The 26,452-nt window shown below is 39.2% G+C and overlaps 1 protein-coding gene across 1 annotated transcript in view; it reads right to left on the minus strand.

The window, feature by feature from the left end:
- Positions 1–3,714: 3,714 nt before the first annotated feature.
- The window catches only part of LOC139730002 (roundabout homolog 2-like), a 105,077-nt gene continuing 82,339 nt past the window's right edge, over positions 3,715–26,452 (minus strand). The window contains 18 exon segments of the mRNA XM_071640923.1: positions 3,715–3,798; positions 4,442–4,606; positions 6,332–6,433; positions 8,406–9,215; positions 9,800–10,188; positions 10,715–10,850; positions 11,255–11,377; positions 12,570–12,664; positions 12,965–13,001; positions 13,389–13,580; positions 14,690–14,986; positions 15,402–15,624; positions 16,066–16,169; positions 16,857–17,072; positions 17,478–17,678; positions 18,214–18,331; positions 21,770–21,853; positions 21,855–21,946. Coding sequence (XP_071497024.1) covers positions 3,761–3,798; positions 4,442–4,606; positions 6,332–6,433; positions 8,406–9,215; positions 9,800–10,188; positions 10,715–10,850; positions 11,255–11,377; positions 12,570–12,664; positions 12,965–13,001; positions 13,389–13,580; positions 14,690–14,986; positions 15,402–15,624; positions 16,066–16,169; positions 16,857–17,072; positions 17,478–17,678; positions 18,214–18,331; positions 21,770–21,853; positions 21,855–21,946 — 3,422 coding nt within the window. The 3' untranslated portion in view covers positions 3,715–3,760.

A 26,452-nucleotide genomic window follows, 5' to 3' on the forward strand; every position in this document is an offset into this window, starting at 1 on the left:
ACAAGCTTCTCATCTGACTGCTAAAACTGTCATTTCTGGTCTGCAATTTGTCTTTCTTTCTTGAAATTTTACAGACAGGCAAGATACTGAATGCAGAGCAAACTGTAGATTATAATACATACGGTGCGAATATTTCAATCTCTAATTACATTGATTTTCATAAAGGAATTTCTTATTCCTTCAAATTTATTGAAAGGATGTAATTATTGTATTGCTACAAAAGGGGTTTTCCCTTACCAATAAATAACCTCATCAAATGATGTCACACATTTTACATCCTAGAACCAGACATGGCTATTGTGACTATCACAACCACACGCCTCTTTTAAATGTACGTTGTCAATGCTACTGAGTGCCATTAAAGCCAACCATACAATCCTTGAAAGCTGAATAAAGGTGAATTACTAGATTTTCCAATCTGACACCATCATCATCTCCATTTCATTGGTAGAAAGCATGAGGCAAAAGGATAAAATGTGAAACAACTTGCTATCTTTAAATTGAAGCATACATTGGAGAGTCCCTAGAGCTAGAAAGCCTGCAGTCTGTGCATTGACTGTCACATCATTGTCACTGTGTCTGTTGAATAATGCTTGACAAACAAAAGCTTTATCTCTTGTTTGTTTTCAACACTCCAAATTGCCATGAACTGAAATCATTGCCAGTGAAGCGTATGCTATTAGCTCTGTTCGATAGTTGATCACATTTTCCGTTTTTTTATGGCATCAATATTTTTGTTTTTTCAAAGATGAAACCAGCAAGTTTGATTTAGTGTCATGTATTTTAGTGCCATCTTGTGTTCTCAGCAAACTATGTTTGTTAGCATGTCCCTGAATAATGGACATACTACCATGTTAATCAAGGCAAGACTGACTCCACTTAGGATCTCAAAGGGACTTGCTGTATTTGCACTTTACTCACGGAATTCAATCTTGATCCTTTTTGTCCACACTGTATGTAAGTTAAACCATTCACTAGCTTCCATTTTAAAGCCTTTGTGCATTCTCTTAGTAAACAAAATGACCCCAGATTCAAAGGCTGCATAAATCAAATTCATGGTTTAAACATATTGCATGGACTAAGACAAGATAAGAATATATGTACTGTAAACATGCAACTATTCGCGGTCCATTAATTTTTGTGTTATTTCATGCTACTTTGGGTAGCGCAAATTCTAAAACCTGAAAAAGTTTCTTCACGATTTTCTCTGCAAATTTTGAACAGGTTGAACTGTGTGTATTGATCACACAGCTTGGATTCAAGAATATATCTTTCAGCCACTCAGCGTGAAAAATTAATGGCATGAAAATATTGACATCACAGCACCTCTCCCAAGCCTCCATCTGCACGCATCCATTCATTTTGGACCTCTGTTCATTCACTACACAAAGTGTTAGATGTATTCATGCAGTATCTCAAAGTATGTTTTTCATGACTAGCATCAGCTATCTCTGTGACTTGGGCAAATGATTGAAACATGTTTTCATTATAAAACATGTGAAAGAACCATAGATGCTTCTGAATTGCACCAAAGTTACCCATATATGACTTGTTACAAGCAGAATTAGAAGGTATTAAGAACAATGTAAAAAAAACACCCTAATATTGAACATAAATGAAATATGATTTAAAGAATAATGTAGGATATGAAATTCATATATTGATTACGGCCACTATGTAGGTAAACTGACAGTATGACAAAAATTGTGTGAAAACATGCAAACAAACACTGTATCTAGAGTCGCCGAAAATTTATGTCGAATGGTTATGGAAAACCATATGGAGTATATGCCTGTCAATTATAATTCACTATATGGGGTTGATCCAAGTATGGCAATAGAGTAGAAGTTTATCAAAAAGCCACTTCCATCTATTTAGCTACAAGATATTGGCAGTTTAGCTGGTTTTGGCAATCAACACATTAGATCATTACTTGTCACTAGACAGTTTACATACAACAGCATTCTCTGTACTACATTTTGTATCCATCATGCCAATATGGTACTCAATGACAAATACTAGTAGTAAGATTGACTTACAATACGGACCAATCAAACCCAAGCTTACACAGCAACTCCAATTTCTGGGCTAAACAAACTGAAATTAGACGGCAATAACAAGAGTATTATGTGGAAGCACACATGGTGGTCAACTACCAGGGCACTGGTCATCACACATGGTGGTCAACTACCAGGGCACTGATCATCACACACGGTGGTCAACTACCAGGGCACTGATCATCACACATGGTGGTCAGCTACCAGGGCACTGATCATCACAGACAAGGATGATTTACACTTAGTTTTAAACTATTCCATCTTTGCTAATGAGTGGTGAAACTTAAACTGGTATGACTCCAGTTATTGTTAGATTTAAAGATGAAACTATGTTAGATAAAATCGTCACCAAGCAGAATGCACATTAAAAGAAACTTGGCTGTTATTATTTACTGGAATTGATGTGCATAAAAAGTCTCTCTCATGTGCAACACAACCAGTGCTTTGTCCTGCCAGGAGACTACAGCATTTTGATGTGGTGTTTGGTCCAACATGCGAGTAGAGGCTAATAGAAACTACAACAGGTGATTTCTATGATATACAGGTGGCCATTATAAACAGGTTAGTCCCGTTTTTAATTGGCAATGCATACTATGGTGGCTGCATGATTTCAACCTTTGATTATTGTGTCACTAAATGTATGTTTACATGTGAAATTAATATTTCCTTGATGCACTGACATCAAAATGCCAGCTTTTACAATTCATAAAAACGGTGAGTTGCGAAATGGATGGCTGTAGAATGCTCATGGGATGCATGAGACTGATGAGCATCATTCAAGCAAATATTAAGCAGTCAGACTTGCAAAGAATGTAACAATCGTGATGATGAAAGCACTTGAATCACCATCAAAGAAGCTTTTAGGCAGCAGCAGATCAGATGACAGACATATGATTGGCAGAATTTTAAATGCCAGGTGCTCAATGTGCTTGGTTGATACTTTCTTCTGTTACATCTATCCAATGAGACTGAATTCAAATAATTGTGCAGTTTTGAAGTATTTTCTGTCTTCTTAGCTACAGTATACTTCACTGACAAACTGGCTTGAAAACAGCAGCTGCTATACAACATGGGATGAAAGAGCAGAGGTTGTCATCCTTTCTAAACTTACAGCTGACCATAAGTTATCTAAAACTGTATTTCTGTATCATGGACCAAACTGGCCTTTGCCTGCAGGGGACCACTGGGACAGGTTATAATGCATGTACTTTCTTGTTCACAAGCAAAGCCTGATGAGGTGTAAGCTTATGTCCACAGAACAATATTATAGAGATATGGTGCAAAAAATGTAAGATTTGACCCTCAAGAAGTCATCAACATTTCAACCATTCCAAATGACTAAAAGAGGGGTTTCCCCCACTTCTGATGTCTTCTCATGACCTTTGACACAGAGATGGTTGCTTAGCAACCAGTCTAATATAGGGACTGTGAATAAAACCTTGAGAGAAAATAAGAGCAGCATCTAATTTTCTAATAAATACAGCTTCAAAGCAGGCACAACATTTTGTGATGATTTAAAATAAAATAGCAGAGTGTACACGACAATGGCCGTATTTTTTCCTATAATTATTCAGGTTCTATTTACAATATTCAATAATATAAACTTGCCATTTACAAATTATTTTCTCATCTGAACGTCCTGTAAATGTACTGCATTGTTCCAGTCCCACTGGTGATAATCCCGTAGGAGCATACTGTGGTCCTCAGACAGTGTCTTCTCGTAATAAGTGTTGACTGGATGCTGAATGAAAGGAGTAAAAAATATAACATTATTTTCATGACTGTCAGGCAGTGTCCATAGTGAGTCATTTTGCATTTTAAATTACAATTACTTAAAAAGACTATAACAAACACTTCATACAAAATGAACTAAATCTTTATCTTATAATTTAAAGCACTGCATATTTTTTTTTGGTAACAGAATGTTAATTTACAATATGTTAATTTTCAATCTAAAACTTAGCACGCCCAGAGCAATGTAGCATATCATTCACTGGAATGATGTTATGTGTAAATGTTAATGTGCTGTATTGATCAAAATAACACAGCTCTGTCACACTACGCAGCAATGTCACACACATGTGTTGCCCAAATTGTGATACAGTAGTATTCAATGTCAAAAATGAAAAATTTCTTTAGATGCTTTATAGAGGGGCAAGTCCCAAATACCCCTCTCAAAATAATTATCATCCCTACACCCGAAACTCATGAGGTACAAAAGCCATCTGCACAGTAAGTTTGCTGCCAACAGCACACCTGTAACTCTCTTCTTCAATTTAGATTATTTCTGTTTTAAGAAGTAGTTGATTAAAGAACTGCTAAATTAGTCTGCACATCACACGCAACCCACTAGTCTCACATCAATCCATACCGCCTATACTTACATGGTACACCTCCCCTCTGTATTACACACACTCCAGCACTCTGGGCCGCTGCAGCCACCGCGCTGGCAAAGTCATTGTCGTTGAAGAAGGATTCGCCTGAACTTGAGCTGGCTTGACTGTTTCGTCTACTGCCATTGCTGCTGCTTCCATAGGCTAGCATGGATCCTACAAGATCAAGATCAGGTGAGAAGCAAATATCCAAATTAATTAAGCCCTTTGTTCTTTTGACCACAACAGTAGTAAAGAAATGTGACCAATCTGGGGGCCATTTCAAGAAGCATTTTGTTGGCTATTTTTTCTGACAGATTTGCTCTTAGCCAATCAGATGCAAGGGTTTCAGCAGCTTATAACAGTTTGTCAGGAAAAAAAATATGACAAAACACTTAATGAAATGCCCCCGCCCCCCCCCCCCCCCCCCCCCCCCCCCCCCGACTCTTACAGACCTCTTGCACCTATTCCCTAAAGTTTAGGTATGTTTCAAAAACATTCTTCAATCCATTTAGATTTTTTGTTTGTACAATCTTGCCACAAAATTAATGTGAGGTCAGTACAGTGGCCACCACAGGTCTTCTAAAAGCAAAACTTAATCTCAGCTGTAGAGGGCGTGCTCTGAGAAGAGGAGTGCACCTCTTTGCCTTCTCTCTACTGATGCCTCTATTGTGTCGATCCTGTGTAGAGATGTATCCATTTAAACCATACACACACAATCATCCCCCTCCACGTACAGATCCATCTCCCCCTTGGTTTCACAACCCTCGCATTGACCAATGGGGCATTGCTTGAGAGTGTTATTCAAAACAAGAACATTATGCTTGGAGGGAGATACCATTGCTTATTACATCTATTCAATACTGTAAACGTCAATATTTTCGCGCGATTAATTTTTCGCGCTGAGCGGCTCGAAAACGTATTCGCGGGTTCTTAAATTCGCGCTCCGCAGCAGGTTACTTTACTGTAGTACACATTCACTGCTTTCATCCAAAGCCTCTGCTACATAGCTTGCTATGCCAGCGTAAGACAAGCGACGTAGCGAGCGGCTCGACTGCGAGTACAAGCACTCAAATACGTAGTACAGCTGTGACTGTAGTACCGTAGTCACGGGGACTGTAGCATCGGTGCGTGCGGTGCACACATGCATGCTACAGTACACAGCAATCTAGGGTATCGTCTCTTCACACAGTACTAGTAGCGTAAACATGCCTGTACATTGCTGTACTACGTAGCAGTATCATCGATGAAGCGCACACAATTCATCCCGTTCAAAATGTGCATAGAAAATTTTGAAGATATATTCGCGCGTTTTTGAATTCGCGCTAGCCGAGCGTAGCGCGAAATCCGCGAAAATTAATGTACCGCAAAAATTTCCACGTTTACAGTATACCAGCGCCCCGTTGCAAGAAAGTTGCAATCAATTGCAAATAATTGCTAATATTGAAACAACCATTCTGATTGGCTCAGGGTCTGCCCTATTAAGAAGACATGCATGCAACAATGATTTTGATTGGCCAGTGACAATCAGTTGCAAGTTGCGTTTAAACGCAAAGTTTCTATCAACGGGGCCCAGGTAGGACAATTCTGTTTAGATTAGTCAATGGTTTCCCCATAGCACTGAAATTAGATTCTTTGATGTTGAGACGACCCAAATTCTCTCCTGTGTCTGAGATTCTCTGATGGTAAATAGATCAAAATTTCCAAAGTTTACCATATCATTTACCTACTGTTGAATGGTTGAAAGTTTTTTACCCTCTCCCCTGTATTGTTTATTTGGGGTCCAAAGTTCAAACCTCAACACCAAAGTTTCTCATACACCAACTGACCCAGTGTTCTTAGCTACACCTCTGCTATTGAGACACTTTGACAAGGAATGGTTCAGAGAGTTTCTCAACTTACCTGTACAGTTGCTAGCTGTCTCTAGGTCTCCGTCCTTCTCCAGGTTATTAAGTTCTGTACTCTCCACATCACACAGGGAATGGGGGCCGACTGACTGTGAGCCTATTGAGGTAATACAGGGTAAAGGTCAAGGGTCATGTCTCTCATTTTTATTACAGAACATCTGAAATAAGATTTCACTGCAAGAAGGGTGATAAATGACTTTACCTGTTTGTGCTGTCACTACAACTCCTACTCCAACTAATTCTGCTGCAGTTACTACTACTCACTCTAAAAATTTTACTTCTACAACTGCTGCTTCTCTTAACTCGTTGAGGACAGTTTGATTTTGCTACAACACGCAATTCCCATAGACACCTGCCTCAGTATACTTGGGACTCGTCCTCAACGGGTTAACATAAATGCTTCAGTTGACACCGCTACAACCGATACTACTGCTTCTACTACTACTACTACTACTACTACTTCTACTATTACTTCTACTACTACTACTTCTACCACTACTACTACTACAACTACCACTACTACTACTACTACTACTACTACTATTACTACCACTACTACTACTACTACTACTTCTGCTACTACTACTACTTCTACTACTACTGCTACTACTACTACTACTACTACTACTACTACTACTACTATACTACTACTACTACTACTACTACTACTACTACTACTACTACTACTACTATACTACTACTACTACTACTACTACTATACTACTATACTACTATATTGCTACTAAAACAACAACTACTACTTTTACCACTGACAGGCTTATTACTACTACTACTATACTGCTGCTATAAGAGCTAATGATAATAATAACTGCAAGATAAGAACTTCACTGACGTATCATGCAATGATAACCGACATGAGAGAGAATGAACCAAATGATCCACCACAAGATATTCCTGACAGCAAGAGTTATACTATATGGGTTAGTCAAAGTACTTTGAAATTGATGCGTACCTTTAACTGGTCAGTTTTGCATGGTGCCATTTTTGCAGCATCCCCAAACCTAGCTAGGCAAGACTATACACAGCCTCAGAATCCTTGCATCTTGCATGCCATAATGCTATCATGCATGAGCTGCTTCACTTCTTTGCCAAAGTTTACACTGAAATCTTCCCCCTGAAGAAAACATTTCAGAATGTTCTGCCCAGGGGAGAACATTACAAGTAATTTGCTATCACAATACCATGATTATCTGACCACTGATTTGTACATGTGCTTGACTAACCCATATCATATTCTGATATCAATGAAATACTCTTACATTATCTGAACCTTCTTTGTAGGGTATAATTTTTATGTGTCTCAAGAACTTGTCTGGTATAAATTGTGAGCAGCAGAGATTGACTTCAGTGGATTCATGTTCTGATTGGTGGATTTGTGATTAGCTGAAGGAGACCAAAGCTACCATTGGGAGTAAAAAATGATTACATAAATTCCTGTAATAAGTGCTTAACACTGTTATGAAGCAAGGAACATTATTGATTTTTAAATGATAATAGGTTGTTTGAAGAAATTTATGTGCAGCATTATTGCAAGAGAAAATTGTGGAAGAAGAGAAAAGGGTTTTGATACATCAGTGCCAAGGAGGGGTGTCCCAAGAAGTATTTGATTCCATGCAATTTCTCCACAAGTAGTTGAACACACACATTTTTGTGTACCCATACATCATGGGTTCATACAAAATGTGGGGGAGTACACCGTATGAGCATTTTGTAAGAAATAACCATCCTGCTTGGTGACAAACACTACTATTGAATATCTCCACAGCCCTTGAGATGTAGCTTTGTACCATTCATGACCATTAAAACAATTTATACGCCATAATTGACAATTAGTCTTTGGTCACATACTGAGGTTTATTTTATAATGACAAAAACAAAAATGTGCCAGGTAATCTGGCAAAATGATGTTAATTGCTGGCAATGTGGTGAGTTGTGAATCCACCAAAGTGAGTCATTTCCACTGCTGTACATGTGTGAAAAGGATGAGGTTATGGTAACATCATGATAGGACACAGATACAAGGTGAGAGACAGGATGTTGTGACTTACAGTCTGATGGTTTGAGACACATGGGGGCGTAGGGAGCATCCTCCGACATGTCCTCCAACTCATTCCTGCTCATGTACTGCAACAACTCCTGCCCGATTTGGGCGTGGCGCGGGTCCTCAAACACCCTCTGCGAAGCTATCGATTGCTCCTCCGACCCACACCGCTGCATCAAGACTCCCCTCCCGGGGCTCCCTGGTCCCGACTGCAAGGGAATCATATTTTGCCTTGTCCCGAGCTCAACAGGTGTCATGTTCCCGCTGCTCGTCGTCGGTGGTGGGGTTCGAGTCAGTTTATGCATCCCCCGCTTGTGAACTGGACTGTCGCCGGCATGCGGACTCAGCGCTGTGATTGGTTGGAAATGTGACTGTGGGCCAGGGATCTCCGTCCTACATGGCTGCTGGGGAAGCAGCGGGGGAGGGTAGATGGGGACTGGTGAGGAGTGACCAGAGAGGGGCTGGTTGAGGAGGGGACTCTGCTGGTGGTGGCGAGGGGGAACAGGTGGACAGCGAGATGCCTCACAATCTGCACACGTCCCTGGGTTGATCTGGACGTAGGCCTGGCCACCCATATGCTGACTGGGGCTGCTGCCACGACGCAGGAAGGAAGACTTGAGGGAGCCTGGCTGCGAGGGGGGCAGCGATCCACCCGGCGAGTCTATGTCCGTTGGGGGCTGCTCCGGGGGAGGGGGGAGAATCTCAGCCCAGTTCCTCTGGGCTTGCCTGCCCGGTGTGGTGGGATTGGGGTGTCTGCTCCTCTTAGAGCCAGAGCTACAGCGAGAGTATTGACTGGAGTGGTCTGAGAAGCCTGGATCTGGAGGAGGAAAAAAAAATCACCTTGGTTACAGGATGGAAACATTACAATTTGTAGAAAAGGCTTGATAATCAGATGACAGTGAAATAACTAGACTTTGTGACTATTTCATCAGGTGAAACAGGTACGGCACAGCAATATTTGGAACACTTAATCAATATGACCCAAGTTTGACTGTGATGGCAATGGTGACAGCACAGTTATCTTATTTTCTTAGTCTGATATCACTGGACTTCAATGAAGATGACTTGTATGAACTTACATGAACTACAATGTAGAAGAGATCTATCTGATAGAAATCTGATGTATAACATCTGAAGTGTGATGACTTATGCAAGGATGAATTGTTTTCAGCATACTCATATCACTTTTTTTTTGGACTAATGCGCTTAGAAACATCAGTATTAAGCGCTATATAAGTGTTATTCATTATCATTATCATCCTCACTTTCCTCAGTGCATATGCAGTTCTATCGAAGTTTCCCTCTAGAATACAAGTGGAACAATGAAAAATATCTGCAAAAACTTGGGACATTGATGCTACTATAGAGCCAAAATGTCTAGACTAGTATGTGGTTATTAACCTCTATCAGGAATTGGTGGTGCACCATCATGTGATCCATGTCTTCCCCTTGGACTACCATGGCCTGCTGTCATCACCATCCTTCCCGGGCGTCGCCCTTCACGGTTCGCCGACTGCCAGGATCCGGACCACTCCGAGCTGCTATCACTGCAGTTCTGTCGCCGGGCGGGGTACTCCCGGATGTTGGGGGGCATCACCAGGGTTGCCGAGGCGTAGGGCTCTGGGTCATCTGAGTGGTGGGGGTAGTGGGTGTGCTGTGTGTACTGCGGAGGAGGCCGGTGGGAGTCCTTCGTGCCTGGGCTAGGGATGATGGGAAGGGTGCTGGCTGCATGGATGCTCAGCTCCTCCTCCATCTCCGCCTCATTCTCAACAACTGCATACTCAGGAGAGCTGGGATGAGAGGGATATACAACAGAAATCACCAGTTGATGTTAAGATCATGATTGAAATAGGAGCTGAGACTGACTTCAGAGTACATTGCTAAGTTGGTATCATTAGCATGTCTTTGTCTTGACTGTGCCTATTTGGGGATATGCTTGCATAATATTCATGATTACAATCTACAGTAAAGTAAGATATTTTCGCAGTATGAAATTTTTGTGAACTGGAACCAGCATCCTTTTTCAAGGCATGAAAAATTTTGTGAATTGCCACTGACATCCAATGCATATAGTGTAGACAAGAAATTTTGAATGCATTTTAATTTCACAAATTTTGGCTCTCGCCAAATTGAAATCCAGCCAAACATTTTTGGTTTTACAGTATTTCTAACACAAGAGGGTTGCCCTGCCTATGTATCCTTGTTGGTCATAACCGAAATGGTAGTTGTAAATAATACTCAACAGAGGAACAAGGAACAACAAAAAACAACAACTCTGACAACATTCATATCTAATCAAGATTGATAGCATCCCACCTGGGGTGCATCATCATGCCGTGGAATGTGCTGAGGGTAGGGAAGGAGCTCCCAAAGCCACTGCTGCTCTGGCTGTCATGGGTCAGGTGTGTCTCCTTACTGACCTGGCTCTGGAGGTGTGAAGGGTACTTGGGGTCTGTTGGCATGGAAACAAGATTCAGGATGTCATCAGTTTTATCGATATCCTATCCATCTATGTTCCAAATTATCACGAGGGCAGAGTAACACGGCACTCCATACAAACTTTGTGTTCATGCTTCAGATCTTCACAGTATTTCTCACGCTATTCCTAACCAGTCTCTGTTATTCAAACGCTTAAAGGAATACCCAACTTTATCAACTTGATGTCAATCAAATCATGCATTGTCTATGCAGCAAAGGACTATTGCATTCAACAACTTTGTAACAACAGTTGATTCTTACCCACTCATGTTTTTAGTTACTTTCACAAGAATTTGAGTCTTCAACTCTTTGAATCCTACAGAGAACCACACATATCCCATGATGATATAACAATCACACCTGAGACTTTTCTCTTACCATAGATCTCCTGTAACCAGACGGGAGGGTTGCCGTTGGGCCACTTAGCTGGAAGAGGTTTGTTTTTCTCCAGCGTATCATCACCCGATGATCCATTCCCTGTGCAGCAATTTCCCATACAACCTAATGGATGATATAAAAACCAAAGAGCTCATGAACTATGTTGTATGAACATACAGTTGAACCTCTATTATCCGGCCTCCCTTTATCCGGATCTCTCTATTATCCGGACGCAATCTCGCCATGATTTTTGTTATAATAATTACGGGAAGAAAGGGGGATTCCCAACTCCTTGAGAACTCCTACCCAAACACACATGAATTACATATTACTTCCAATATGATTAACATACATTGCATCAAATTTCCTTCCAAATTGCTTACCTTCAGACATTTCAACATCCCGAAACATCCCCAAATGTAACAATGAAAAGGTTGCAGTATACACATTACTACATACTACAATGGGCTACATCAGTACATGTGTATGTATATGTACATGTATAAAGCATTATTGAGTCTCCCGTATCCGGCCAAATCCCTTATCCGGATGGGCCCCGGTCCCGACTTGTCCGGATACGAGAGGTTCAACTGTACATGAAAAGAGGGATGCCAAAACATAATTTCGAAGCTTGAAATGAATGCTTGCTTTATAAAAGGTTCTGCAAGTCAGAGTCTGCAATATATAGGGTAGACTGAAATTCAATATTAGAGACATTTGGTGTTTCTTTAAAAAAGATAGTGCTTTCCCCTTGTACACCCATCTGCTCTGTTCATATTATCTAATTATTCCCAGTGTCTTCATAGATATCTCTCTTGTAGTTGCTGGCTGGGATTCATTCTACCACTTGTCTTCTTCTAATCTTGAGATGCCCTCATCTCCTAGAGTAATTCACAAAAATTACAAGCTATGCTTCTCTTGTGAATTCCTCTTTTCCATACAGAGTTACAAAAAGGAATTGTATTGCTTACTTGTTTATTCATCTAAAAAGCAAAGTTGATATCATTATAATATTGTATCTGTGTTTTGTTGAAACTTATGTGATTCTAAGTTCCTTACAATATTATGTACTCATGTAAGCATAATGTATATTGCTTTGTATAACTTTATATGGAAATAAAATCATTTGAATTGAATTGAATGAATATTTGTGTCTTTGTCTCCATGCACTGCCTGTCATAAAAGTTCAAGTACTGATTAACAAATTCTCAGTCCCATATATTTGTAAGGGTGTGTACATGAAATGTACTCTGCACAGCTAATGAGTAAGAGATGAGGGGGAAGATAGAAAAAAAAGAAGAGAACAGTTGGTTACCATGGTGATGATGAGAGTGTGGGCCTGCAGAGGTCCATGTTTGAGCATCTCCTTCCGGATGAGCGGTGCCATTCAGCTGCGTGGGGCGGGGTGCCCTGTTACACAATTACACAAGTAGTAGTACATTATATGAGTATGTGAACATGACCTGAAATTTCTTCAAACAAACACAAGTGTGATTTTTAAAAATCTATGAATACATTGCTACTTGACTGATATCTTATACCCATAATGTAACACCTGAAAAGCTGAAGTGAGACATGTACCTGTTACAGGGACAACTGGTATCAAACTAATTGTGAAAATACACATGCTCATTATTTTTACCTGTCACCTCTGATGGTAACTATTCAGTAAGAATCTTTGTCAAAATTGTATAATCAAACTGTACTCACATGTTCTGAGCATTCACATTGTCTTTGCTGATGATACCTGCATAAAAAAGACAAGACAAGACGATATAACATTCCCAATCACTCTAACTGAACATGGAATAGGCTGAACAAACAGAATGTTGCCTCCAGGGATTTGCAGGGCACGATTTGGAGGATTGAGTAAAATCATTAAGTATGATTTCTTACATCTCTCCACAGGAACTTAATGCACTGTCTGAGTGATACATTTTGAGATTATTTCATGGCAGTATGAACTAAACATACCACATGCTCAGTGAGATTGTTCGGCAGAATTGCAAGCTACCTACATGTGGCTTGTTAATATGCAAGTAACAAAATAGCTGTACATTCATGCCTTTGAAATGAAAGGCAGTCACATGTGCAGGACATGACAGTCACATGTCCAGGAATTGTATCCTCTTACCTTTAGCAGTGCTGACAGGCGAGCAAGGTTTCTTTCGATGTCGCCTCCAGACGAGCACGAAGATGAAGGCGACCACGAGCAGCAGTGCTAGAGCTACGGCAGCATAGAACCACGGCTGGTAGAGAATGGTGTTCATCCCTCCACCAGCTGTACCATCATTGAGACCTTTTCTTGTATCAGGGTCATCGGGTCCTAACAAAGTTTGGTAAAAAAGAGTAATCACCTCCAATTAACCTAATAATGACACTAGTGCTATTGGACTCTCCTTATGAACATTACATATTGAAACACCGGTATGTAAAATTTCTTAAGAAGTCAATCTAACTGGACTGATCCTTACTGTGGAAAAGTAACAAATTCTCATGCTACAAGGCCATGTAAACATATCTATTCTGCAGTTCAAACAATTTATAGGATTTTTCCCTTTTTCATCAAATCTTTCTTTCTGAAAGGAAACAAACTATGTCTCTTGAGAGAAACTGTTCCACATTCTACTCAAACTTTTCTCACATACCGGTTTACTAACATAAAGGAATCTCTAGTTGACCAGGGCCTCGTTTCATAAAGCTGTTCGTAAAGTTATGCATGACTCTACGAAGGACTGGAATATGAAGTGCCAAATGTGCGCCTGTTTCTTTTCTTTTTCTTACGTTTTAACAAAGTATAACTGTATGACAATATTTCATTTACACTGGGGCAGAAAAACACTTTCAACTAAAAACGTCTGTTAAAGGGATCGTATAGTTTTGGTTGAGACCTGATTTCAGGTTTCTAACATTTTTTGGTGCAATAATGAGAAACCTCTCATGAAATATGAGAGAGCATGTAATTCTATGAGGAATTCAATGTTTATTTGATGAAAATTGGTTTTGAAATGGCTGAGATATCTAAAAAAGAGCGATTCTAATAAAGTGTGGCACCCACACTTTATTACGATCGCTTTGTTTTACTTTGTTTTTAGATGTTTCAGTCATTCCAAACCCGACTTTCATCAAATAAACTTTGAATTCCTCTTAAAATGGTATGCTCTGTACTATATCATAAGTTTTTTCTTGGTATCTCGCAAAAAGTTAAAAGCCCAATTCTCATCTCCACCAATACTGTACCATCCCTTTAACATGTAAGAATAATCATTATCATCTGCAAATTTCAGGTTTAGCTATTGGAATTAGCAATGATTAGGAAACCCACTTGGCTTGCCATATCTAAGTCGCTTGTAATGTCATGCATAACTTTACAACAAGCTTTATGAAACAGGGCCCAGAGTTGGCAACCCTCACCGCTCTACCTCCTCTACTTACCTGGTGGAAGGGTGACATAGACGACGTCACTGAAGGGCCCCGCTCCAGCGATGGTGTAAGCAGCCACCTTGATGCCGTACTGCCACCCAGGTTGTAGGTCAGTGACTGCCAGAGTAAGGGTGCGGTTGTTGTGGGTGGTGATGTTTCTGAGACCTGGAGGGGTCTCCCTCAGGCAGAAGACATGGTAGCCAGCAATGATGCCTGGTACCTTGTCGGCCACCGGAGGGCGCCAGCTGACAGTAATGGCTGTGGAGCCATTCTGACTGGCCTTGATGAACTGGGGTGCGGCTTGAGGGGCTGCCATGGCAACAAAGAGATAAGAATTTCCACATTTGAAATTTGTTTTTGACCCTTTGATATAAAAAAAGCGCTCTTCTTCTCTGCTCTTCTTACCATCACCTGTAACATCCTACAGAGCTTACACACACCAAAATACTTTCAAGGACTGCCACTTTAACATGTAAAGTGCAATCATTTTTCTGGTCATTTTTCTAGTCATTTATTTGGGGAGAGAGGGCAGTTACTGTGGCTTGTAGAGTTGGAACAATGTGCGGATGATGTGTAATTTTGACAGTGTGTGTACCCTTAAAAGCATTTGCAGCATTTGATTTGCAACATGATATTCTGCATGAAAAACCTCATTTATGACCATTACTGCACTCAAAGGTAACGTGTTCCTATAAACCCTAAATCAGACCCTCACTGCACTTACCATCCTGTCCAGTCCTCACAATGACTCTCTGGCTCTCCCGTCCAACATGGTTGAGACCATGGAAGGGCTGAACTGTGACGGCGTAGCGGGTCCAGGGCTGCAGTCCACCCTGGATGGCGTTCTTGGCGTCTATGACCCGCTGGATCTTGAAGTTGCTCTCGGTGCTGCCGAGAGGGGTGAGGCGGAGGTAGTAGCCGTCGATGTAATCACCATGGCGAACAATCTGATGAGACAAGCAGAGATATCAAGGATTCCTAGTAAGCCGGTAGTTTATGTCACTTATCTAACACTTGTCAGTTTTACCACTTTATAAGTCTTCGGCATCTAGACAACCTGTTCCCTGCAGTCTCAAATTCCCATCGGCTTCGTACACAACCCTCCAAAGATTTACCTCTGTAATGCCCAAGTTGACTTCTTTGCATTGACGCATGTTTTTTGTTTCATGTTTGTAATGTTCATGATATGTATCCTATATTCTTTACCTGGTCAAATACATAATAATGATAATAATAATAATGATCATGCTGATATTTGGATGCACGAAAGCTGTCATTTGATGCTGCTGTGGTGATAGGATCGATAATTTATGAACTTTCCGTTGTCTCTGATATTTCTAGCCCGTTGGTGGAAGTAAACACTGAATGACTGAGAGGTTTCTGCTTACCTGCCAAACCACTTTTATCTCTTTAGTCCCTATTGCTTCCCCCTTCTTGATGAAGATCCCACAGTTATCCAGTTTGTCCTGAAGAATGTCTCGTGAGTCACCTCCTGAGGAAAAATGGAGCAAACATAGACATGACACAAACATACAAAAAAAAAAATACAATACTAAATGAATAAAAACAAGCTGACCTATCCTACAACCAGCAGCAGCATCACCTTGAATCCTCAACTGACACATTCAGTACTTACTAAATTTGTATTGTAGTACATTAATACAGGTTTTGAAATGTGGTACTTGACACAAATATCTCTCAGTCTGTATTCTAGTATTCTGTATTTCTCCATCTGTATTTCAGTATGCTCTCATCACAAGTGTGAATCACAATAACCCTTGTGGTCAGGGTCCTGGGCCCTGGACACTCTAGGGTTACAGATGCTCCAGGGTACTTTCTTAGTCTAATTTCTGAACATATTATATGACAACACTGAAAAGGCTCAATTTTTAGATTCAATTATCTATTTTCCATCAATAAAAGGAAATATATAATACAAGGTGATACATTTATAGAGTCAACTGTTCAACAATTTAGAAGGACAAATGATTGAATATAATACAAAGTATATGTATGAATGATATTGTAGCAAAAAAACAAGAACAATGCACACTTTGTCATTGTAACAGAAAAGGAAAACATAGCGATGGAAATTTTAAACAGGAGAAAGACACCCTAAGCAGGAGACACACAGCCATATAGGGAAAAATTTGAACTCAGGCGAGGAATGAGAACTCACCGTCTGGCTGGGTGGTAGGGGCCTGGTGGGCCGTCTCCTGGCCAGGGATCTCCCTGTGAGTACCCGACTCTGTGTTGGCCCTGATGGAGACTGGGCTAGGGGGACCAAAGCCATGCTCGTTGATACCCCGGACCATGAAGACATAGGTGAAGCCTTCCTGCAGATTTTTGACAGTGAAGGAGTTGCCTTGGATACGCTCAGCTGCAACAGTCCATCCTTGGAGAAGCAGGGAAAAATTATAGATGGCAGAAACTGTAACTTTATCCAAAGGCTTCAGTCATGTTCAGAAAATTCATACAGTTTAAATATCACTGATAGTAAACTACAACTGCTCAAGAGATATAAATGCTGTAAAACCAGAAACATTCATGGCAGGAATCCTGCACACACTGGAGCCAATGGCCTTTTTCGGGGTAGGAAACTTTCGTAAATTGCTGACCATGAAAAAAAAATATGAGTATACTATACATACTGAATTGTGAAGACATACCTTAACATTTTACTTTCAAGAATTGTTTCTCCTCACAAAATTCACAAAAGTTTCATGTACACAAAAATGTCTGGTTATACATTATGCATTTTATCACCTTCATGCCATGCTAATGTTCATTCCTGGTTTACCTGTCATCTGGTCAGGAGTGAAGTACTCAAGCCGGTAGCCAGTCAGACTGACCGCCCGGTCTGTCAGGGGTCGTGCACTGGGCCAGGATAGTCTCATCGTGTTCCTGGTGATGTTGTCCACTATGGGGAAACCTGGGGCTTGAGGGAGTTGGGTGATGCTGGGGGCTGTCTGGATGGGGGCAGAGTCAGCAAATGACTTGCCTGCAGGGAGCATAAAAAACAATCATAATTACTAATCCTCACCAAGGAGACTTACTGTATACTGAACTGAATTGAACTGAATTGAATTGAATTGAATTGAACTCAACTGAATTGAATTGAATTAAATTGAATTAAATTGAATTGAATTGAATTGGACACTGAATGGAATTGAATTGACTTGACTTGAATTGAACTGAAATGAAGTAAATTGTATGGAACACTGAATTGAACTGAAATGAATACATGGTACATGCATACTCCTGCAAATATCCAATCAACTTCAAACTACCTTTTATCAGAATGTCCTCTGTGAATATGAATGACGATGCTTTGTTGATTACTCTTTGGAATATAAAGCAACATCCTTGGATTCGCAGTATAATGTCATACACTTTAGACAAGATCCTTTGGAAGTTAGTTACTAAAATGGAAAGGGACAAAAAGAAGAAGAGAGAGAGATAGAGAGAGTGAAGGAAAAAGAAATGGTGAATGAATGAAAGAAAGAAAAAGGATGATGACATGGCACAAAACTTACGGATAACTTGTAGGGATGCAGCCCACTTTGTGGATCCAACACTATTAGCAGCATCACAGGTATAGATACCAGCATCATCAGGAGAGAGGGAGGAGAACTTGAGGGTACCAGCGCCATCCTTGGTGATTCTACAACAAGACACAGATTCAGGAAATACATAAAGTAATATATTTGGTATAATTGTTCTTTTATTTGCATTTTTATATGATGCTGTATATTTGTTATGTTGATGTAGTCGATATTTGTCATTGCTGAATTGTTCATACAATGTATGCTGTTTGATATAATTATGTTTTACAATGTGATGCATTATAATTTAGCCTTTGGGCTACTACTTTGCATGTTTGTTTCAATAAACCATTATCAAATCAAATCAAATCAAACAATGGTGACATGAGAATTACAATATACAATGTATGTTCTATCCATTTTTAAATAGACAGTCAGCAGTGAATGTCATGTTGTAACTCATATGCCATGCTCCTAGACACTAATAACAAACCATGAATCAATTCTTCTAGTCCAATGTTTGAATGAGCACTCCTTCAAAGTGTACAATCTTTTATTTCTATTTGCTTGGTCATGAATCTAATTTGCTCGCCTTCCGTATGCAGAATACCTGTACTGTTTATTCCTCTTTCTGGGGTCTGTGTAATTACATGAATACTTGGAAATATATATTTTAAACTTCAAAAAAATAAGATGTAGAGAAAATCCTTCTATCTGCATGAAAGGTAGATGGGAAATAGCAGAGTGGTTGAAAATTTCAGAAGGAGTACTTTCCTTGAGAGGTTGGGAGTGGTATCCACTGCTAGGGAGAGGTCATTGTGACACAACGTTGTAATTTGATTCAGACTGAAACCTTCGTGCTTTATGTCTGGCTTTACTAATATCTCTGTGCATCAAACAAAACTCACAGCCAGCTAAGCAGTTTGTAATTGAGTGCTACTCACTTCCTTTTTTTTTCCCAAATCTATTCCACACATTTGCTAAATGCTAGCCTTTTGCAATGGCAGCTCACAATAATTTGTGGATGTGTACAGTCACAGAGTGTAGCGACCTGCGAGCGGTGGAGCTGAACAATGTGTGAGTCCATTGCGTGCTGCCTTTGCAGAAGGAAAGCTTGTGGAGGATTATGTTTGTCTCAATTTTCAGTTCCCTGCCTGAGACTTCTCTTGTCAATCTAGACAATTCTTCAGACACAATTAAAGAACTCATAAGTAGCAAATCTAAAAATAGATTGTCTGCCGTAAGTTCGACACCTTACATAATAGAGGAAATCTTGCCGGGAGGTTTTCTACAAAAAAAAAAAAAAAAAAAAAAAAAATGATTCTGTATCATTCCAGGAAGATGGTATTCATGAACCATCATCTTTAGTCTTTATCTTTGGTGTCATATAGAAATACTCATTAGTAATTCAGGTGTGGAGGATACAGTGCTGCCAACAGTGATATGATCAAAGATGTAACATACCCTGTACAGCATATGGGTGTGTGTCTGCGTGGTGTAAATGTTGAAACATGTAAGGCACCAACTCTATATTATGTATGTATGTATGTATGTATGTACATATAAATGTTTGTTTGTTCACTTCATATGTAGGTATGCATGTATGTTTGTACATTTGTATGTGAAGAGTTTGTTTGCAAAAACCAATAAGTCCATTTTTGAAGATTTTGAAGTACAATCTCTGTCATAAAGTACAAAATAATACCTTTTGAATGATATATTGGTCACTACATATATAAGGTACATTTTTGAAGTTATGGTCAAAAGAAGCAAAAATTTTCTTATTATTCTCTTTATTTTTCTTGACCTTTAATCGCAAATATCTCCATTTGGCAAATATGGACTTATCAGTTTTTGCAAACAACTCTTCATGTTCACATGTTTGTGTCTATGTATGAGTGTACCGTATGTGCATTATCTCACAGAATTTCACAATGCCCCATGCCTCAAGACATCAAATCCAGTATCCGAAAGCAATGATGAATAATTCAATAAACATAAGGCATAGGAATGCTATACATCCTGCCTTTGCAAAATAGAAGTGAGTTACTAGCACTCAAGCGAGGCTTTTAATCAACTTAGGTGAGGTTTCCACCATTCATGTTCACTCTCCCGGCAGGATCCTCTGGTAATGGTTCCTCTATGGGCTTCCATGGATTAAGACAATTTCACAAGGTTTGTGGTAGAAATTGCGGGAGAGAAATCTAATATTGATTGTAATATAATTACTGAGGATGAAGGACTTGAGTTAGCCAAAAAGCTTCTAAAAAGAGTCTTTTCTACAGCTCACTACTTTCCCTCCCAATTTCCAACAATTGACTCAAGAAGTTTACTTCAATTTCACACATTTTGTGATGTATTGGTCTCAGCAATGAAAATGTATGTCCTCTCCTCTAGTACACATCAACACAGGAAAAATACTGGGTACTCATTCCACTTTATATAACATTTATGTCATTCTTCTACAAAATCAAATTAACTGAATGAATCTTTTGCCAGCTAAAAGCGCATTTCTCCTAAATTGAATAGATTTTGTATCTGGAAAATGTAATTTTTCTGACTATTATCATAGTATTACTGTAGCCCTATGCATGAATTCTCTATTTCATCCTTCAACTCTATGGTGTTACCTGTAAGACATGTGTCTAAAGATCAGATTTATTGTCAACACAAACAGTATTACATCTCATCATTAAAAGAAGAATGAAACCAAAATATACACAAAATGAGGGAATGCAGCAATATCAATAAATTACATCAGCAAAGTTTGAGGAAAATTGGACAATATGTTCAAAAGTCATGCATTTGTAAAGTTTTGGTGCAACCATTGCTGGAAGAGAAAACTACAACGTTACCCTTTGTGACATGTATGGACAATGATGTAAAGAAAGTATACAGAAAATTCAAAATTTTTCACTTTTCTAGCATAATCAAAGAGCACTTTCAGAGAGCAGACGAAATAATATTACCCTTAACATATATTATGTCAGTGACAATTTGAAGGAATGTGCACTTTTCACAAAAGCAGAAATTTGTAGACTTCTTATATTTTCTTCATACTGTAGAACATATGTGACGTCACAAACTGTAGTAGTTTTCTCATCCACCCTATGGCTGCATCAAAACTTGAAGAATTCATGATTTTAATGGATTGTTCAACTTTCCTCAAACTTTGATGACGTGTTCTGCTTATGTTGTCTGCATTCACTCAATCCACATATTATTTGGGGTTTCAATCTCCTTTACAGCATATAGAGAAAATGGAAACTTTTTGAGTAAACTTGATGAATTTGAATCAAATGCTGGTGCAAATATACAGTCATACGAAGGAAAGTAAATTTTTAAAACAAATTACCATTGAGATTTGGTAATTACTAATAGATTTATACTTGGTGCATCTTATTTCTTATACATAATGAATCAAGACAACAGTTTAGATTTTAAAGAGGACAGAGAAAAAAAAACAAAAGAAAGGGATATTCATTTCTTGTTAATAAAGCAACAAAAATGAATGCTCCTCCTGGAAAATTAAAGGCAGTCAAAGAACTTCACAAAGTCCCACCTGGAGCCCACTAAGCTGTAGCTCCTGACCATCCTTCAGCCAGTTGACAGAAGGTTGTGTGCTGCCCCTAGGCCTGACAATGTAACTCAGCAGCAGAGCCTTCTATCAGGGTCTGGTTGGAAGGGGTTAGGTGGATGATGGGAGGCAGCTTTAAACTGTCATCTGTAACATGAAAAAGAAGAAGAAGAAGAAGAAAGATTGACACTGAGAATTGGGCGAAGGATCAAAAGTAATCAGTGCATTGTGATGAGTACTGCTAATCTCTATTTATTTCATATCCGATAAAACATGAGTAAACTGAGAGAGATAAAAGACAAACAGCCATTCCAGTCAGAGAATTTTTGTTTTTTGACAATTAGACATTATCATTCTTCTTGCACTACAGAATGTAGTTTGGGAAAATCCCCCCACAATAAAACAAAAATCAACAAAAATAAAACAAAGCAAAAGAAATTGCAATTCCTTTGCAATTTTTACTCAATCACTTTGATATGTTTTCATATGTTTACAATCCAGAGAGATGTATTTTTTTGTAACTCATTCACTCTGCAACAATGAAAAAAAAATACTAAAACTTTCTCTGCTTTCAGAGGCACTCCAATTTAAAGGGACTGTCAGTTGGAATGTCAAATTACGAGCAATTAAACACATGTTAGCCGTAAAGCTAGCCCTGAAGAGCGGACAGGAGGTTGAGAGGAGAGGAGAAAGAAGAGATGAGGGAGAATTTGAGTCAATCTAGGTTAGAACTGTTCCCATCAAACTCGCATCAATAGCTGCCCGGAGGAGTGGAGGAATACTCTAACAGTCACTGTAGATGGTGGGCCAGATTGGTTGAACGCACAACTAGAGGTAGGCTGACCTTAACTCTAGCAAGAAAACAGGAGAGATAGAATCAAGTGATCAAAAAGGAGACAGGAAAGAGAGAGAGGGAGAGGGAGAGAGAAGGAAGAAGAGAGAGAGAGAGAGAGAGAAAAAAAAAGAAAGAAACATAAAACAGGAGACAACAGGATAATAAATAGAAAGAGACAGCATAAGGAACAGAGAAAAAAATAAATACTACAGAAAGAATTAAACGATGAAGGAAGATAAAATCTTTGCAGAAACAAATGAATTAAAAAAAACTACAGATAGGTAACATAAAAACAGACAAGGACAAGGACATGAAGGGGGTGTGGGGTCTGAGAGAAACATATGTCTTTAACTAAATAGACACTAATAGATGGAGAAACAGATAGCAAGAACCTGAAACATATAAAGATACATCAAGAGATATGAATATTATACATATGTCTACTTACTCATGAAAAGAAATTGGTAAGACCAGAATGGGGAAACCCACAAACATTTTTTTGACATGAACAAAGAACCAAAGAAGAAAAAGAGAGAAACAAGGAAAGAAAGAGAGATAAACAGATGAGATGAAATGAAAAGAAAAATGAACTGATGGAGGAAGATGTACAGATTAGGGGGGGGGGAGGGAAATAAACAAAGAGAAACAGAGAGATAGTGAGAAAGAAGACAATTTAGAGAACAGAGTAAGATGGATTTCAGGTATTATAAAATAGACAAGGAGAAATATTTAAAGTTGAAGTGACTGATAAATTCAGAAAATTATGTAAGAAGAGAAAAAGCAAACAGTTTAAGGGCTGGGAAATATATCAAACATATACATAAAGAATAGGAAACTTGAAGTGCCAGTAGGGAGCTATTTGTGTGTTGGAAAAAAAAATATATTTAAGGTTTAGCTTTTTTAGCCTTCCTGGCAATAAGATTGTCATAAAACTCTTTTGAAAAATCTTTTCCCCCAAAATTATGAAAAAAAAGTACATGCAAATGAGCACAGATATGTGAAAATGGCACTTAGTAGAGAAGATAAAGACAGGAATAGAAGCACAAACCTAATAAAAAGATACAATATTGAACTGCAACTTTGGAGATTACAATCTGATTAAAGCGCTTCTTATCTTCTCAAGTTTTTGTGACAAGTCTTGTTTAAGAATGCATCTTCATTTAAGAACATTTGAGATCATTAAAATATAGAGTGTATAGTGAAAGTGAGAGTACCGTTAGAACATTGGAAATTCTCTGGGCATTAGCAAAGCATAATTTCACACGTTAACAGATATAGAAATGACCCCCCAGGGAGCTCAAAAGGGACAAAAACAATTTATGGAGAAAGACTAAAATGAGATCAAGAGGCTTGTACTGAGAAAGCCAACACATCAACAAGTAAAGGAAGGAGGAGTGAAGAATATTGTGGGATTGTGCTTCCTTAGGCCACTAAGGTTTAAGAGATGAAACTTCTGGAGCATGCAATATAAAACTTACACTTGATATAAGAAGGCTACGACAAACGCTGTTCTAATTGGCTTTCTTTTCACGCTCTCTATCTCTTTTCCGTCTATATTGTCGCTCTTTTCTAGTCTCTTCAAGGGCCCCTCCCAAGTCTCAGGTTAGTGACATTCTAGCTGTGGCAATACGTCAGGCCACCACTCGGACCGATAAGGTTGCGTCCACTGTGATGGGGCCGAGGTCCCCGACCAACGGGGGTGCAGAACGCGCTCACCTGAAACCCAAACCAGCCGCCACTATCGCTGACAAGAATCTTCCAGGGTTTGTTATCGGCGGGTCTGTTCCGCGACGGCGGTTGTGATAAAACGCAAAGGTGTCAGAGATATGGACTCTGCATGAAGTGATGGCTTCATTGGGGGCTGACCTTTTGAGTACGGCACAAACCACCACCAAAGAATGGCAACCAAAAATCTCTCTTGCCAACAAGATGCTCTTTTTGCTCTCCTCTTCCAATCTTGATCTCAATAAAAGCAGCTGATACAACAGTCTGCTGGACAAAAGCTTCAAATCAAACCTTAAAATACACAAATTATTGCATTTACCAAAAAAAAAAAAAATGCACCAGAGACATCCATAGCCATGAATAAGATAGATGTTCTAAAGAAACACTTTGATGACATTTCTTTTCAACAGGCATAGATATTTCATGATATAAATGAGAAATAAGCTAAGTTCACATTAAACTAAACACAAAACAACAGGCAACAAAGTTTAAAAGTCAGGCAAAGGAAAAATCAAAAGAAGGAGAAAAGAAGGCACAAAAAATGAACACAAAAATGAACACAACGGAAAAAGAGGAGATGAAGGAAGGACGAAACAAACAGCTGTGCATTGCTGTGCAGCTGGCTTCATCAGTAGATATCTAATAGAATGGTATTCTGATTGCAATAAGTTAAACAATGCTGATGAATATCAATAAGATACCATTAGAAAAGTGACAATAGCAAAAGAAAAGGAACTGATGATGAAGTAAAAAGGATGAAAAGGAGACAAAAAAAATGTTAAGGAGCAGATGAAAAAAGGAAAGGAAGAAGAAATTTTATTTTTATTAAAGCAAGAAGGAAAAAGGGAAGGGAAAAGGAAAGAATGGAAGAAGAAAGACAAAGAAAGGAAAGAAGTGGAGAGGAGAAAACACTGAAGAAAAGAGTTAGAGAGAGAGATATGAAGAGAGATGAGAGAGAGAGAGAGAGGAAGACAGGAAGTTAGAAAGAGAAGAAGAAGATAGGATTCTTCTGGTAAAACGGTACAAACAGCTGCTGGAAAGCTTTTCCAAAACTGTCCACAAGCACAAATTTACAACACTCCGTGGTATCGTGTCTGCCAATAAAAGTAGGAAACACGCAACAAGATATTGACCCTCCAAAGAATACCAGGGCGAGACAAAACACCGTCAGGTTGCAGAGCACTGCGGACAGCTCTTGTAATCAAGATGCATGCGTCGCTCTCATTTTTCCCAGGGACGACGCAGGACCGGGAGAAGTTGGAGATTCAAATTATGTTCCGCGGCTTCACCGCAGATCAAAGACGCTCCCAAAGAGGCGCCTTGTGTTTCTGTCGACGCCGGTATTTGAGACCTGGAAAGCCCTCCTCATACTTGGTCAACTAGAGAAGGCTCTTACCACAGGGGGAACCTTACATGTCCCTCCTAATACAGACAACCTAAATGTCACAACTTACTCTATTCACTTTGCTCTTTTGCCACTCTGAGCATTCAACAAAAATTCATGTCAGCACTTCATCTCACATGGATAAGAATGATCTTCAGTGTGCTCCTTCAGTAAAAAAAAAAGACTAAGTTATCTTTCAGATGGTTCTGTGAAGGAACTTTTTATGTATGTGCTATCGAAGACAATGAAGACAGCATTTTACAATCCATGTAGCTTTCTAGCACACTGACTAACCACATGATAGATTACCTCTTCAAGGCACAACCTATTTTACAATAATATACAAAATATTGTTCCAGTGGAAGTGTGCTGGGTTGATACTCCAAGTGTAAGGGATTTATTGGTGTAAAAAACAAAAAACAAACAAACAAGATGCATCATGCAAAGTGCACTATGCATCAGAGTCAATATAGCATGCTGCATTAGTACTTCTAGTGAAGAAACATTACAGTGCATAATATTTGATTCATAACATAAGTCTAAAAGCTATAATTCTCGCTGAAGTTAAAGGTGATTCTCAAAGTTCAGGAAACATAACTGACTGGATTTTACTCCATGCACCATATATCTCAAGTACCATGCTGACTGAACACATGATCACAGGGCCAGTTTGGACCTTAAACTGGCCTCAAAAATTATACTAATTCTG

This window comes from Diadema antillarum, unplaced genomic scaffold (assembly GCF_040938485.1).
Source record: "Diadema antillarum isolate AM-2024a unplaced genomic scaffold, OU_Dant_1.0 seq00000285_RagTag, whole genome shotgun sequence".
In the NCBI taxonomy this organism is placed as follows: domain Eukaryota; kingdom Metazoa; phylum Echinodermata; class Echinoidea; order Diadematoida; family Diadematidae; genus Diadema; species Diadema antillarum.